Consider the following 16,143-nt stretch of genomic DNA (forward strand, 5'->3'; position numbering starts at 1 on the left):
CGCGGAACGGCTGTGCACAGACTGCGCGGAGAGGCTAACCTTTGCCTTCGGTAGCCTTGTTCTGCACGCCTACTTCTGGACTCTCCTTCTCTTCTGGGGTTCATTCGTGACCAGGGCGCAGAAGCCGGCCAGCTGTCCACGATGAGCAGCCTGACACAGAACATGCGGGAGGTGCTGAAGGCTATGAGCCAAGCGCGCGGCTTTGATAGAGTTTTGGAAAAGGTATTGGAGACCAAGCCACGGCTTCGTAGGAAGGGGAAGCACCGCTGGGTGCTCGGGGAACGCTGAATAAATCTCTGGTGCTAGATTTGGATGGAATCCGCCTGCAAATTCACAATCATATTTAAATAAGTACTACTTTAACTTAACCTGGCACATAATAGCCTATTATGTGCCAGGTCCAGTGCAGAATCGTAGGGAAGAATGCTTATTACTCTTTGGAGAGGAATTCCTCTGTGCTAGTTTCGTCGCTAACCGAGAGGTTGGCAGTTGAACATACACCCCCACCCCACCCCCGCTCAGTGACTCCATGCGAGAAGACCTGGCGACCTGTTCCCGGAAACCCCAAGGAACAGTTCTAACATTGGGCACTGAACAATGAAGTTGGCAAAGACTTTAGATTCAGATCCGTCAACCAAGCGCCCGCCGTATTTATGCTGTGGGAGAAAAGAGTCAGACAGCCTCCATATTCAAAAGACTCTTCCCATCTATTCTAGAACACCAGCTAGAAGATGAACAAGTAATTGCAGGGCGATATGACAGCTAAGGGTTGAGCTGCTAACCCCAAGGCCACTGGTTCGAGAAAGACGAGGCTGTCTGTGCCATAAAGATTTATAGTCTTAGAGACCTTAAAGAGCTACTCTAGCCTGTGGAGCGCCTCGCGACGGCAGTGGGTTGTGGTTTTGTTTATTAAAGCTAGGAGCTAGGTGGGGTGGTGGAATGAAGGAAGGGGAGTTAAGTGTCTTGTGGGTTAGGAGGTTTCACCAGGAATTTCAGCTGAGTCTTGAAGTGAGAGTTGGAGCTCTGTTGGTGCCGTGGTGCAGTGTTTACTCATTGCCTGGATCCACAGGGTCGGCAATTCAAAATCACCAGCAGCTCCCCTGGAGAAAGACTGCACCTTGTACTCCTGTAAACCAAGTGTTGGAACCCCACAGGGGGTCGCTATGAGTCAGCATTGGCTCCAAGGCAGTGAGTTGGGTTTGATTTTAGAAGTAAGAGTTAAACCCCTGGAGGAAGGGGGCTCTGCATCTCAGAGACAAGCACTCTCGAAAACTAGGGATGGATTCATTTAGGGGTGGCATAGTGGTGTTGGGCTGCTAACTGTAAGATCAGAGGGTCAAAACCACCAGCTGCACTGCAGCAGAAAGATGAGACTTTCTACTTCTGTAAAGAGTTACCATTTCTAAACCCATGGAGTTGTTCTAGCTTGTTGTGCAGGGTTGCCATGAGACTCAATGAACTCGATGTCAGTGAGTTTGCTAGTTTGTTTTGGAAGATAATGTGTGGCAGCACAGGCAGGGCCAATCCTGCTCCACTTTGCACTTGAGCTGGCCCAGACCCCTAATTTCCAGTGTCTTTGGAGAAGATCAGATTTCCAGAAGGAACAATTATAAATAGGAGAATAGCAGAATCCCTTGATATTACCAGCTTGGTGAGATCTTTATCCTCAGAACTTGCAGGGTTGTTTTCCCTAAAGGTGTTAATAGTTGCTTATCTGTTTTTCTTCCTATTAGAAAAGTACTGGAAACTGGGGGATGTTTGGAAGTGAAAGTTAAGTATTGATCACCCACAGTTGTTTGTACAAAGACTTAATTTTTGTTGGACCCCCCCCCCCCATGGAACACAATGTTTGGGCTGTATTTTCAAAATATAAATAGGAACTCTCTATCACTCAAGGGCCTCTGGTGGCACAATGGTTAAAGTGCTCAGCCGCTAACCAAAAGGTCAGCCCTTGACTCAGGGAGAACAAACCTGGCCGTTTGCTTCTGTAAAGATGACAGCCTAGGAAGCCTGCTTGGTAGCGGTGCTGTGCCCTAGAAGGTAGCTGTGAATTACAATCAACGGATGCCACACAAGACCCTGTCTTCAAAGTCTTATGACGATAGGAAATAAAATCCTTACGGAGTGATGTTCTCAAATAGCAAATGCTATGAGAGTCAAGGACACCCTACTCTGAGACACTTAAAGTTTTTGAACAATATATTATCCCCCTAATGTCAGGGTAATCCAGCCCCTAACACATCATCACGGGTCCGGTAGGCACAATTGTACAGCGATAATAAGTCAAGATTATAGTAAAGTCATAGAGAGCATGAGAGATAGAAGAGATTGAAATCATGGAGTCAGACACATTTCATGGTAGCAATGCTCACCTCAGTCTCACTTGGTGGTCCATGTGGAGAGAGAGAGATATTTAATGCTAACCAAGGCTTTTATATTCTCTGGGGACATGCAAGTCCCTAATTACGAGTGAAGACATACATCACAGGAAAGGGTTCTGCTATAGGTAATACAGTAATGGGGGGTGGGGGGGTGGAGGTATACATGTGGCAAGATGGGCAGATCCTAGATTCAGGATGGCAGCCTAACTTTGGATGTCACTGAGCAGGTTTGACCTGTTCTCTGACTCAACTAGAGACCATTATCGGGTTGTGAACTCCCTGTACAGTAACCAAATCAATGACTATAAGCCTTTATTGAGAAGTAACCCATTGTCCTTAGCAGCCGGGAACAGGGCCTCCCTGTAGTTTGGCAACTGACTGCCTTCAGGGAAGTAACTTGACAATCATTTATCATTAGCTGCAAGCAGTGTCCTAAGTCTACCATATAGTTGGGGGAGACGACTTGGGAGAAATCTTTCTGTTTCCCACACCCTAAAAGTTGTGTCAGTCTTAATGGAAGTTTGAGTTACTTTAAAAGTCACTGGTCGTTTGCCTTGTTAAGTTTTTAGCAACCATATGGATATGCATCTTGTGAAAATCCTGCCATGGGTTGGATTTGCCTTTGAATGTCTACATAAAATCCTTACGGTTGATCATACAGTCATAAGGAGCTATCCTGAACTGCATGCAGCCTGTGCTGCCATTTGTGGTGGCTTGCCTTCCATGAAGGCTGACAACGTCTGTGGCTAGTTACTTAGGCAGCAGCTGCAGTAAAGTTGAACAGTGGGACACAATGCCCAATAGAAATACAACGCAAGCTGTACATGTTAGTAATATATGATCTCAATTTTCTTAATAAAATCAAACCCACTGTTATTGAGCTAATAGCAACTCATAGCAACCACCTGTAGGGTTTCCAAGACTCAAACTTTATGGGAGCAGACTGCCTCAGCTTTCTTCCTCGCAGTGGCTGCTGGGTTTTCAACTGCCAACCTAATGGTTCGCAACCCAGTGCCTAACCCACAGTGCCATTAGGACTCCTTAATAGCCACATCGAAGGTAAAAAACAAAGAGGTGAAATTCGTTTCAGCCATATTTTATAACTACCTGATTTTAACATGTAATCAACATAAAAAAGTATTCATGAGATAGTTTATGGGGTCTTTTTCATACATCGTCTTTGAAATAGAAGCCATGGTGGCAGGCAGGGTGGGTTGCAAGTTGGGCTGCTAGCCGCAGGGCTCCTCGGGAGGAAGCTGAGGCTTTGTAAGCCCCTGTAGCTCCAGAAACCCACGGAGACAGTTCTGCCCTGTCCTGTGGGGTGCTGCCAGTCGGAATGGACTTGATCGCACTGGGTGTGGTCTTCGAAATACACTGTCTCTTTTCACCTTTAGCAGGACTGCTCAGTCTGACCAGCCACATTTCAGATGCTTAATACCTAGCTATAGCATAATCCAGATGGAGGGAAATGAGAAGAGAAAGTGTACACACAAGTGATTGATATGTCCTGAGATGAATGCACATTACAATGGGCCCCGGGAGTGCAGTGGGTAAGCACTTGACTGTTAGCCAGTAGGTTGGCAGTTCAAATCCACCAGCCACTCTGAGAGAACGATGCGGCAGCGCAACTCCATAAAGATTACAGCCTTGAAAATCTTACAGGGATGTTAGCCGTCATAATCGGCCATATCGCAATTAAATAGTAACGAGCTTTGTGACTAACCTTAAAAGACGGTATAGATCTATACAGTAGTAGGTGCTGTGTGTTTGCTAATTTGATTTTGTGGCTGTTGATGTTTCATGTGGGTAGAGTGCTGAGATTAGTCTATGTCTAGGGGTCCTGGTGGTGCAAGCAGTTTTGTCAGGGGAGACCACCCCTAACAAATATCATGGGTCTGTAGGCGCAACTGTATGGCAATAATATATAAAGATCATAGTAAACTCAGAATAAGGAGAGGTAGGTGAGAGTAAAATAAAGGAGTCAGACACATTTCATGGTAGCACGTTCACCTCCTGGACACCCATGATTGCAGCCCAGAGGGAAGGGGAGAGGGGAGGAGGGAGACAGGGAAGGAGTGGGACCGGATGAGAGGGAGAGACTGGGAGAGAGAACATTTATTTTTAACCAAGGCTTATATATACTTGGGGAGGTGTCCAAGCCCCTTGATTACAGGTTACCACATACGTCACCGGAAGAGGTTGTACCACAGGCAATAGAGTAATGGGAAGGGAATGATCTAGGGTATTCATGCAATAGGAAGAGGAGGGATTAGGGGTACACATGGGACAAGATGGGCGGATCCTAGAATCAGGATGGCAGTCTAACCTTCTCTGGGCTCTCCATGGAAACAATCACTATCCTGATCAGTAGGTGTGAGCCCCACCTAAGGTGGACCAGACAGTAGTCTGATTGCTCTGGATGGCTGATGCCTTCAAGGAGATACCTTCTAACCAGCTTGCTTCCAAGTGAGCTACAATCATTTACCATTAGTTGCAAGCAGTGTCCTAGGTCTGACATATCCTTTGGGGGGAGACGGGGGAAAAGCCTTTTTGTATCCCACACAGTTAAGCGCCAAAAGGTTGATGGCTCAAACCTTCCCAGCGTCTCCACAGGAGAAAGACTGGCATTTGCTTCTGTGACAATTACAGGGGCCGTCCTGCTTTGCCCCATGAAAATGGCTCAACAACACCCCGTAAAAGCAATGACCCATAAGTCTAGTGGTGGGCATGAGCCCTCTTCTATGACTGTACATTTTCAGGTGATTGGCTTCCTTGAGGGCATTTGCCAGTGTCTGGAGACAACTTTGATTTTCACACTGGAGGGGAGAGGCGGTCATGGCGTAAAGACCAGGTGTGCTGCTAAACATCCTGTCATACAGAGTAGCCCTTCAACAAAGATTAATCCAGGCCAAAGGTCAGGAGTGCTACAACTGAAATCCCTGACCAAGATGAATCCCTTAATCAGGAGCTCAAACTAGATAAATTACCACTTTTTATGTCCTGCCTTAATTTAAAGCCAACTCTATTCGTTGAACTTTTGAGTTGTTTGTTCAATCCATGGGGCATCCACTTGCCTTCTAAGGTACCAAACAGAATGTTCTTTCTCTCAATCTCTGGCTGAGAATTTCACCATAGTAGGTACCAAAATCTAATGAGGTAAGAGTTGTAGAGACAAACACTCCAACAGGTAAGTGGGCACAAAAAATGTCAATTGTGGGTACAAAAAGACTGTTCCCCAGCTCGACTCCCCCAAATATATATGTTAGACTCAGGACACGGCTTCCAATAATGGTAAATGATTGTCCAGTTATCTCCCTGAAGACTCCAGCCATCTGGAGTAAGCAGACACCATTGTTTCTCCCATAGTAGGTGGGGCTCACTCCCTGCTGTTAGGGACAGTGGATTGCTTCCCCTGAAAGTTTAGGCTAAATAAAGTCTCCAGCTCAAGGGCAAGCAAGGTTAGGCCGCCATCATGAATCAAAGATCTACCCATCTTGGCACATGTGTACCCTTATCCCTCCTCTTCCTACCCCTAGATTGTCCCCCTCCCATTACTGTATTACCTATAGTACAACCCTTTCCTGTGACGTATGTCTTAACCTGTAATTCGGGGGCTTACACGTCCCCAAAATATATATATATAAGCCTTGGTTAGCAATAAATCTATCTCCTGCCCTGTACCACCAAGAGGCGCTGAGGTGAGCATGCTACTATGAAATGTGTCTGACTCCATTATTTCGATCTTTCTTCTCTCCTAGTCTCTCTGACTTTACTATAATCTTTACTTCTTATCACTGTACAATTGTGCCTTCTGGATCTGTGATGATTTGTTAGGGGCGGGCTCCCCTGACAGTCAATGGCTGCTCACAGTGAACAAAATGCAGACAAGTCTGGCTTAAATTTAAACACTCCCTGCCACTGAGTCAATTTCAACTCATAGCAGCCCTCTCCTATAGGACAGGGTAGAACGGCCTCTTCAGGTTTTTAAGACTACATCTTTACAGTAGTAAGCAGCCTCAATTTCTGTTCACAGAACAGTTGGTAGGATTGAACCATTAGCCTTGTGGTTAGCAGCTCAGTGCTTAAAAAAGAAATCCACTGCCAATGAGTCTACTCCAGCTCATAATGACCCTATAGGGCAGGACAAAATGACTCTTATGGGCTTCCAAGACTATAGCTCTTTATAGAAGTTGGCAGCCTCATTTTTCCCCCTGTGGAGCCACTGTTGGTTTTGAATTGCTGACCTTGCGGTTAGCAGCTCCATGAGTAACCCACTCTGCCACCAAGACGCCTAGCTCCATGCTTAGGAAAATTAGGCGTTCTTGAGTGCCCTTATTGATTCCGACTCATAGCAACCCTATAGGACAGGTAGGACTCCCCCATAGGGTTTCTCTAGGCTGTCACCCTAACAGAAGCAGGTCACCAGCTTTTCCCCCGTGAAGCTCCTGAGGGCTGGTTTGGAATTTGAATTTCCAGCTAGTGCCCAGATGATGCTAATGCCACTGGTTGTGGACCAGTTCTGGGAACCACTGATAAAACAAGTGGGTCTCTTATGTAAAACATATTATATGTTAGAATTACCGGGGTAGATTTGGATTCTGTATATCTAGGGTGGAAAGACAAATTCTCATCAGGAGGTTGAGCCAAAATGAACTGGTTCAAAGTTCTTGTTTGAACCACTTTTCAGTTAATAGCTGGCACTTAATCATTGTATCACCTGGACTGCGCCTTAAAAATTAAGAGTAATCCTATGCATTATTGGTGAGGAATGAAGAAATATGAAGCACTTGTTTTAGTAATCCCTTTATTCAAGTTCTGAGGTTTGTAAAGACCTCAGAAAGTTACCATCTGAGGGCTTTTAGTAAAAAAACAAATGGATCTCTTAAAAATTCAGACTACCATATAAAAGAAATAGCATTTTTACTTAGTCACCCTAGAAGCGCCAAGACTTTCTGGAATATTGTTCCTCAATGAAGAGATGATTTAAACTTCTTTGTTGTTGTTTAGTGGAGGCTTCATCCTATAGAAGCTAAACTCCCTCCCTGACCTTGGGTTACCATATTTGCTTTTCTCAAGGTGCCGCCCCTGCCTGCTAGCTATTGTATATGTGGGTCCTGGATTCCAAACTGGCCCAGCTCCACAGTTTCTACACGACTCCATGCTTTTGCCGTGCGAGAACCTGTGTCAGTATGATTAACATACAGAGGCCTTCACAGCACCTGCCCTGTAGGCATTCAGGAAGGACTCAACAATACCTGTGTTTACCACTTTGGGGGAAGATGCCTTGATTGCTGTTATTCTTTGGGGGGTTATTATTACTATTATTTTATGGCACGCCTCTCACCGCTACCACCACTGCCTACACACAAGAGTAATTTCAGCTCATTTTATCTGCAGGGAATAGTTCATTAATTTCCCCCTTTTCCCTAAGGGCTTCTTTCCCTCCCATGGTACTCACTTGTAACGTTTGATATTTTGGGCCTCTCTCGTGCATGACCACCACTGGTTTGCACACTTTTCAAGGAGTGCCGTCTCCCTGGTCTTGGAATCTTCTGCCCCTGCTCCAGTTGCCATCCCTTTTCCTGTTTCCCCCTCAAAGTCCTTTTCAGGCCACACCCACTGTCCCTGAGAAGCCTCCTCTAGCATCCTCAAATCTCCTGCTCCTTTCCTTCCTGTACCTTGTCCCTCTTGTGTTGTCTTACTTACTGAACTGTGAGCATAGTTGGGAAATACTTTGCTCTTCATCTAACTTAATGAGGGGTACCGTCTGCTGCAGTAAAGATGTACAGAACCCCATGGAGCTGTGCTACTCTGCCCTCAATGGCAGTGGATCAAACTGAAAACTCTGGGAGCAAGTCCACAGTAGATATATATATATATATATATATATTTTTTTTTTCATTGTCAAGTTGAACTGTAGTGCCCAGTAGAAGGTGCCCAATAACATACCTTTCACGTCGAAGGTTCTCTGTTTAGTCAATTGCTGAAGCAAATCAATTCTGGTCATGTGGTAAGAGAATGCGTTTTGTTGACCCATGTACTTAGAGTGCTGCACTCCTGCAGCAAACATGTATGTGCCTATTTGTGCCCGGCACCAGACAAGGCACACGGAATAGACTGGTGAGTAAAACTGACCCCAGCCCCCTGCTTGTGTCAAAACATCAAACATCACACAAGTACAATGTTTCATATGATAGATGGTGGTAAGTGCTATAAGAGAAAAGAAAACAGATGGTATGAAAGTGGGAGAGTTTTTTTTATTTTGTTTTGTTGGTCCTTAACGTGTGGATTCATGTGGGGTTTTCGATTTGGGGGAGTTAAGTTTTGTGCGCTACCATTTTAATGTGAACTACCATTTTTCCTTAAATATTCCCACTTGACATAGGTACATAGGATTCGTTTCTATTACAAAGAGATTCGTGGGTTGCTTTGTTTTGAATTTGTGTACCTAAAGAAATCAAAATAGGATACCAAATCTCTATTATTTTCCCAAAATGTTATGTTAAAAATCAAGACATTCAGGCAGAAGGCCATTAAATGAAACCAGGGAGAGAACTGAGTGTGTCATAAACGAGCAAGCCTTAAGTTTGGAAAGTCTGGCATTTTCCCAACAGTGCTCCGATCCTGGGAGTGCTATGCTGGCTCAAGCAGTTAAGTGCTTGGTAACCAGTGTTTTCTAGGAGATTCCCAGTTTTATCTAATGATAGTTCTGTATGGATCCTTGGGCTTTTTTTTGTGTGTGTGTGCTGTGAGAGGAGAGTGTGAGATTAGCGTAGAGGAGAGGAGAGTTTGATGGGAGAGGAAAAGAGAGGAGAGGGTGATGTGAGGGGAGGAGAGGGTGATGTGATCTGAGAGGAGAGGAGAGGAGAGTGTGCTGTGAGAGGAGAGTGATGTCAGAGGCGAGGAGAGGAGGGTGTGTTGTGGAGGAGAGGAGAAGAGAGGGAGAGGGTGATGGGATAGGAGTGGAGAGGAGAGGGTGAGAGGAGAGGAGAGGGTGATGTGAGAGGGGAGGAGAGGAGAAGAGAGGGTGCTATGAGAGGAGAGGAGAGAGAGGAGGGTGTGATGGGAGAGGAGAGGAGAGGTGAGTGTGATGGGAGAGGAGAGGAGACAGAGGAGAGTGTGCTGTGAGAGGAGAGTGATGTCAGAGGCGGGGAGAGGAGAGTGTGCTGTGAGAGGAGAGGAGAGGGTGATGTGAGAGGAGAGGAGAGTGTGATGGGAGAGGAGAGGAGAGTAGGTGTGAGAGGAGCAGAGAGTGTGATGTGAGAGGAAAGGGTAGGAGAGGAGAGTGTGATGGTAGAGGAGAGGAGAGTAGATGTGAGAGGAGCAGAGGAGGATGTGCTGTGAGGGGAGAAGAGAAGAGAGTGTGATGTGAGAGGAGAAGAGAGGAGAGGAGAATGTGATGTGAGAAGAGATCACAGGAGACTGTGCTGTGAGGAGAGGGTGATGTGAGAGGAAAGGGTGATGGGAGAGGAGCAGACAGTGTGATCTGAGAGGAAACGGTGATGTGAGAAGAGATCACAGGAGGGTGATGTGTGGGGAGAGGAAAGGAGAGGAGAGGCGAGAGGAGAAGAGAGGAGAGGGTGATGTGTGAGGAGAGGAGGGGGTGATGGGAGAGGAGAGTAGATGTGAGAGGAGCAGAGAGTGTGATGTGAGAGGTGAGGGGATAGGAGTGGAGAGGGTCATGTGAGAAGAGATGAGAGGAGAGGGTGATGGGAGAGGAGAGGAGAGGGTGATGTGAGAGGAGAGGAGGGTGTGCTGTGAGGGGAGAAGAGAGGAGAGTTTGAGGAGAGGAGAGGAGAGGGTGCTGTGAGGGGAGAGGAGAGTAGAGTAGATGTGAGAGGAAAGGAGAGGGTGATGTGTGAGGCGAGGAGAGGAGAGGGTGATGTGTGAGGCGAGGAGAGGAGAGGAGAGTGTGTGATGTGAGGAGAGGGTGATGTGTGAGGCGAGGAGAGGAGAGGGTGATGTGTGAGGCGAGGAGAGGGGGTGGGGTGTATCTCTCTCACCTGATTTCAAAGGCTTTAGTAGTTTTCTCCCACTTCCATCCTGATTTGAGAAATTCACACTATGGTCTTGTGTTTTTTTAAAAATGTTTTTAAACAACCTGACTTGCTTTTCTCCGCTATCTTGCCTGCAATCTCTTTCTTATGCTCAGCGGTGGGTAGAAGAGAGTGTCCTGTGAGAGGAGAGGAGAGGAGAAGAGAGTGTCCTGTGAGAGGAGAGGAGAGGAGAGGAGAAGAGAGTGTCCTGTGAGAGGAGAGGAGAGGAGAAGAGAGGAGAGGAGAGGAGAGGGTGATGTGAGAGGAGAGGAGAGGAGAGGAGAGGAGAAGAGAGGGTGATGGGAGAGGAGAGGAGAGGGTGATGTGAGAGGGGAGGAGAGGAGAGGGTGATGTGAGAGGAGAGGAGAGGAGAGGGTGATCCCTTGGGCTTTTTTTAACACCACAGAATGAATGTTGAATGTTGAACATTGTCACAGATTGTTGAACATTTTCTCCTTTTCTTGTTACATTTAGGTGTCTGTTGTTTCCTCTGCTCCTGGGAAAGTGGTTTGTGAAATGAGAGTGGAAGAGCAGCATGCCAATAAGATGGGCACTCTGCACGGTGGTCTGACAGCCACCTTAGTGGATAGCATATCCACGTTGGCCCTGCTGTGCACTGACAGGGCGGCACCTGGAGTCAGTGTCGATATGAACATAACGTATGTATACAAGCTATTGAACACATTTATCACACAAATAAAGCATGAGGTTTATTTACCTGGTCATCCTTAAGTGTAGGTAGAAATTTGCCCTGAAATATTCCATGACATTAAAAAATATAACGAGAGAAACCAATTTCTGAATACCAAACTAAATCAAACCCATAGCCATTGAGTGGATTCTGACTTACAGTAACCCGATAAGCCGCAGTAGACCTGCCCGGAGGGTTTCCCAGACTAATCTTGCCACAGCCTTTCCCCTTGGAGAAGTTGGTGAGTTTGAACCACTAATCTTTTGGCTGTACCCTTTACCCAAGGTTCCTCGATTTCCAAGTACCAGATGTTTCATACTCTTTAGTTACTTGTATATACAGTCTTTTCTTTTGATACCTGAAATTTTTGTCTCTTTTTAAGACAGTTTTGTTGGCATATATACAACTTAATAGTTCAATCATAGCAAGAGTTGTATAGTCATTACCACAATGTTAAAACATTTTCTTCTTTCTTCTATTCACCATTAGCTCCCCATTTCTTTCCAACTGCCCCAGCTATACCCCCAAGAAACCAATAATCCAGTGACTATCTCTATAGATTTACTTCTCCTGGAGTTCATATACAGAAAGACATACTCAACAACAACAACAACAAAACTTCAAAGTAAAACAGAAAAACCTTAATCAAAGAGAAAGCAGAAAATATTTTTAAAATTAAATGGGTCAAAAGGGAGACCAAATGATAAGGTATTAAATGTTAACCTTGCTTTCCAATTCACTTTGCCTGATAGCAGGGCTATTCACCTCCCTGGTCTGTGGTCAGGGGGGTTTCATCCGAGGCTTAACCCATGTGTCTTTCCCCTTCCCTTTTTTCCCTTTTAAACTGTAAAACAACTCTTGAATGGGTCAAAAGAGAGATCGATCCTATGTACATATAATCTTATGAGGATTTTATGAAGTCTATATACTTGTAGAAACGTATGGCTGTAATTCAAAAAGAAAGGCTTCGTATGCACATTGTGATCTTGTAAGAAGATTAACACAGGCTGCCAGCCTTCAGATCACGATCAGGTTCTTTCTCCGAGGAGGCGCTTGACACAAGCTCGCAGGTGGGTAGCTTGTCAGTGGAAGCAGCCCTCCAGACGTGAGGCTGCCTCCTATAGTGAAAGTGCTGACAAGGGTCACACAGATCCAAAATGTGGAATTCCTGCACAAACAAATGGGGCTCCCAGTCCTGTTCTTAAAGCCACACACAGGGCTTCCAGACTTAGTTACAAGACAATGACTTTTTCTACCAACACAGAAAAGGTACCTATTGGGGGACAGGCAGGAATTTTGGTGAGTCAGTGTTAGAGATATGAGGGCCATGGAAATCAGCCCCCCCCTTTCCTATGGGAATAAGTTAAATTGAGGTCTCAGTAAGCCCACCCACAGAACAAGATGTAGGTAATTGCACTTTTGATGTACCAAAACCCAAAAAAGCCGGAAAAGACCGCCTGTTCCAGGTGGCCAGGCTAGTTAATGACTGCTTTTCCTTAAACACTTCAAATGAGAACACAGAGCAGTCTGCAAACCTAGCACTGTAGTTGGTGAGACTGAAAAGGATCTACTCACCCATCCCCACCCTCCCAAAGCTTTAATGGCTCAACCTTTCAAAGTATGTGTTGCCAAACCCCCAGCCCCCCAGCTAGAGCTCCCATCGCTGCAGAAAGTCACTCGCTTGAGTAGAGACCAAGGCCGAGCCTCCAAGATTTACTCCAGTGAGAGAAGACGTTTCTGTGACCGCCTATGGTTCCCTCTTGGTACTACCGCTGACATGGTCCCAGGTTTACACTGTAAATCCTAGATTACACAGACTAAACGTGTGTCAGATTATGAGTTAGGTTTAAAAAAAAAAAAAAGCTGCTTTTTCAAATAAAGCGGCTAATGCTGGGTTGGGAATGTTATTAGTGAGTCGTCGGCAGTGGGTTCCGACTCACGGTGACCCGTGTGCGAGCAGCGTAGAACTGCTCCACAGTGACAAAGGCCCTTTGGAGGCCAATCAGCACGCTTGTCTTCTGAGGCTCCTCGGAGCAGGTTTGAATTGTCAACCTTTCGGTTAGTTACCAAGCACTTAACTGCTTGAGCCAGCATAGCACTCCCAGGATCGGAGCACTGTTGGGAAGATGCCAGACTTTCCAAACTTAAGGCTTGCTCGTTTATGACACACTCAGTTCTCTCCCTGGTTTCATTTAATGGCCTTTTGCCTGAATGTCTTGATTTTTAACATAACATTTTGGGAAAATTAAAATAGAGACTTGGTATCCTATTTTGATTTCTTTAGGTACACAAATTCAAAACTGGCCTTTGTTCTCTCTAGCAATAAAGTCACAACCAGTCACAAACATTGAAGTCTTGGCTATATATATATATATTCCTTGCTCTATAAAAAAGCAGAATGATGATAAACTATAAGGAAATGATTCCCTTTTCAAACACTAACATTGTTTTCAATAGTCCTCATACTTCATTGTCTTTAATTTAGTGGAGTCAGCTGAACTGTAGACAACTCCAAACCCAAAACCCAAACCCACTGCCATTGAGTCATTTCCAACTCATAGTGACCAATACAGGGTTTCTGAGACGGTAACTCTTTGTGGGAGGGCCTTTGAGTGGCTGAACTGCCGACTCTGATGTTGGCAGTTAAACCCTTACCAACACTATCTGTCAGCAGGCTCCTTAAGGACGAATAAGTGGGCAGAAAGTAGCTCTCTTAAAAAATTGGTGGATACAATTCATCATCGCAGTTTTCAGGACCCCTGTTTCTCATAGTCCTTATGATATCACTTCAGAGTTGATTACATTCTGAATATTGAAATGATGCAGTATAGAAATCAAGTGATCCTTCAAGCTGGAATTTAAAGCAGTTAGATGAAAGCTAGAATTCTTATACTAGCCCCAAATAAAGGTAGGAAACTTAAAGGAAAAAGAGGCAAGAGAACTCCTTCCTATATTTATGGAAAAAGGTAAGTAAGATGGAGCGCAGTCAGGACCAACCGTCTACATGTGATGGACCAGAAACCAGAATAAATACACTTCTTGAACTATGTTTAGGTGTTATTCAAGAGACATAGGAAGGCTGTATTGAGGTGTGCACCACTTTCCCTTTAACTACATTTAAATTTGTTTCCTTTCAAGGTACATGTCCCCTGCTAAAGTAGGAGAAGATGTCGTGATTACTGCACACGTTCTGAAGCAAGGGAAAACGCTGGCCTTTGCCTCTGTGGATTTGACCAACAAGGTCACAGGAAAACTAATAGCACAGGGCAGACACACGAAGCACCTTGGAAACTGAGAGCCTAGCAGTTGGACCCGCAGAAACCTAGCAATGAAAACCAAGTGCAAATGTGACTTTTAATTGTTGAAAATAAATGAGAACCAGAAAAAAGAAAAAAAAAGCCAAGCAACATTTTCTCCGGGGGAAAGGACCATAAACACCAAGGAGGGTAGGGGTTCCTATCGTTTCTTTTATTTTAAGCGTTTAATTTTTTTTTTAATCATGTGGCTCTTGCCTGAATGAAACAAAATTCATAAAGTTAACTGTAAAAGTACAACAGAACTAGCAGGAGCCACCTTGTGGTAAGATTCTTTTAAAAGTAAATTCCAGGGAAGGTTTGATCCATGCTGGAAGACATTTGGCTAAGCAAAAGCAGCCAGCCAGAAAAGGACAAATACTGTATGACCTAACTTATATAAACGACTGGAAAACAGATCAGTGTACAGAGATCAAAGTTCGCCAGTGGTTACCAGGAGTGAGAGAGAGGTCCAAGGGGGCTAATCGTGATGCAAAATTGCATTAAGGGTAGGGGTACACAGCTATTTATTGTAATTACTGTCAATAAATTGTACACCTATAAAAACTGAATTGGGTAGTTATGTGGCATTTGTACAACAGAAAGGTGAGCTGCTAATGCTGCATATGTACAGCAAACACTTCAGGGGGGTTTGCTTCCTTAGAGGTTGAGAGTCATGGTTTCAGGGGGCATCACAGTGAATTGACCTAATAACATGCTCACTGCCTCTGTTCTACCTCCACTTTGCTGCATAATACAAAGGGTCTTACAGACTTGCAAGCTGCCATCTAAAGTGCAGTAACGTCTCTATCTACGTGGAGTAACAGGAAGGTGGAGTCAGGAGCAGGAGGCAGCTGTGGAACGTGTGGCCAGTTCCCTCCTTTGCCATGAGACCCAAACTGGGGGGTGCCCAGCTACCATCCTGGACATTCTGATTAGATTCCATAGCATCCGGGGATCTTTCAAACCCTCATCAACTCCAGACTTCCTGGAGCCACGAAACTATTGCTCTGAGATAATCATTAAATCGTAAACCAAACACATTCCTGAAAATCATCTCAAAATCAAGCAACTGTTGAACTAATTAAAAAGTTTGCCTTAAGCATTATATGACTTTAAGAACTATCTATATGGGAGATCAAGTTGGAAACAGCAACTCAAGAAATTAGACAGGAATCTTAAGGGGCAGGGAGCTTGTAATGAAGGAAGACCTACTCAGAAGGAAGGTAAGATTGGTTACACGACTTGAGGAATGTTATGTCATTAAACTGAACATGTAGAAACTGGAATTGGTATATTTCTGTGTATATTCTCAATAAAACTTAGGAGGGGGCTCTGAGTCCTATAGTAAACTGAAGGAAACAAATTAACATGCAATTTAGGGCCTTCCTAGCTAAGATACCCTGTCACATTTCCACTTCTTTTCTAGCCCAATTCCGAGATCTTGGGATTTCAAAATAATTCATCATAGCCCAAACCAGGAATTATATTTTTTCTTACAAAGAGACACAATTTAGTGACACAGGGAATGACCAATGGGAGTGCCTGTGCTCTGAGATTGATCACAGTAAAACCTGTGAAAGTCTCAATCTGTAAAGCAGAAACCTGGCAGCAGTGCAGTTCATTTCTTAGTGACAGCAAAGTGGGAAGCCTGCAGCCAGTCACGGCGAACTTGGGAACTCACTGCCATCCCGCCAATTCCCTCATGGCGCCCCTAGGGGGCAGGGCAGGCCTGAGTTTCC

At 45.0% G+C, this 16,143-nt stretch overlaps 2 protein-coding genes across 2 annotated transcripts in view; both read left to right on the top strand.

Annotated features, from left to right (window-relative positions):
* Positions 1 to 16,143, top strand: part of LOC105979518 (patr class I histocompatibility antigen, B-2 alpha chain-like) — a 254,494-nt gene that overhangs the window by 184,789 nt on the left and 53,562 nt on the right.
* On the top strand, positions 15 to 14,973 carry ACOT13 (acyl-CoA thioesterase 13). Its single transcript, XM_004712476.2, has 3 exons — positions 15 to 222; positions 10,892 to 11,076; positions 14,247 to 14,973. Exons 1-3 carry the CDS (start codon positions 142 to 144, stop codon positions 14,401 to 14,403), a joined length of 423 nt encoding a protein of 140 aa, XP_004712533.1. The 5' UTR covers positions 15 to 141; the 3' UTR covers positions 14,404 to 14,973.

The sequence above is a fragment of the Echinops telfairi genome, unplaced genomic scaffold, assembly GCF_000313985.2.
Source record: "Echinops telfairi isolate 266 unplaced genomic scaffold, ASM31398v2 ScPeMD7_5868;HRSCAF=6743_0, whole genome shotgun sequence".
In the NCBI taxonomy this organism is placed as follows: Eukaryota; Metazoa; Chordata; class Mammalia; order Afrosoricida; family Tenrecidae; genus Echinops; species Echinops telfairi.

Excerpts from the sequence above, each read along its gene's own strand:
- ACOT13 (XM_004712476.2), top strand. The coding sequence starts at position 142 with ATGAGCAGCCTGACACAGAACATGCGGGAGGTGCTGAAGGCTATGAGC. Across the intron at positions 223-10,891 it reads TTGATAGAGTTTTGGAAAAG|GTGTCTGTTGTTTCCTCTGC; the intron begins GTATTGGAGACC and ends TGTTACATTTAG. Across the intron at positions 11,077-14,246 it reads AGTGTCGATATGAACATAAC|GTACATGTCCCCTGCTAAAG; the intron begins GTATGTATACAA and ends TTTCCTTTCAAG.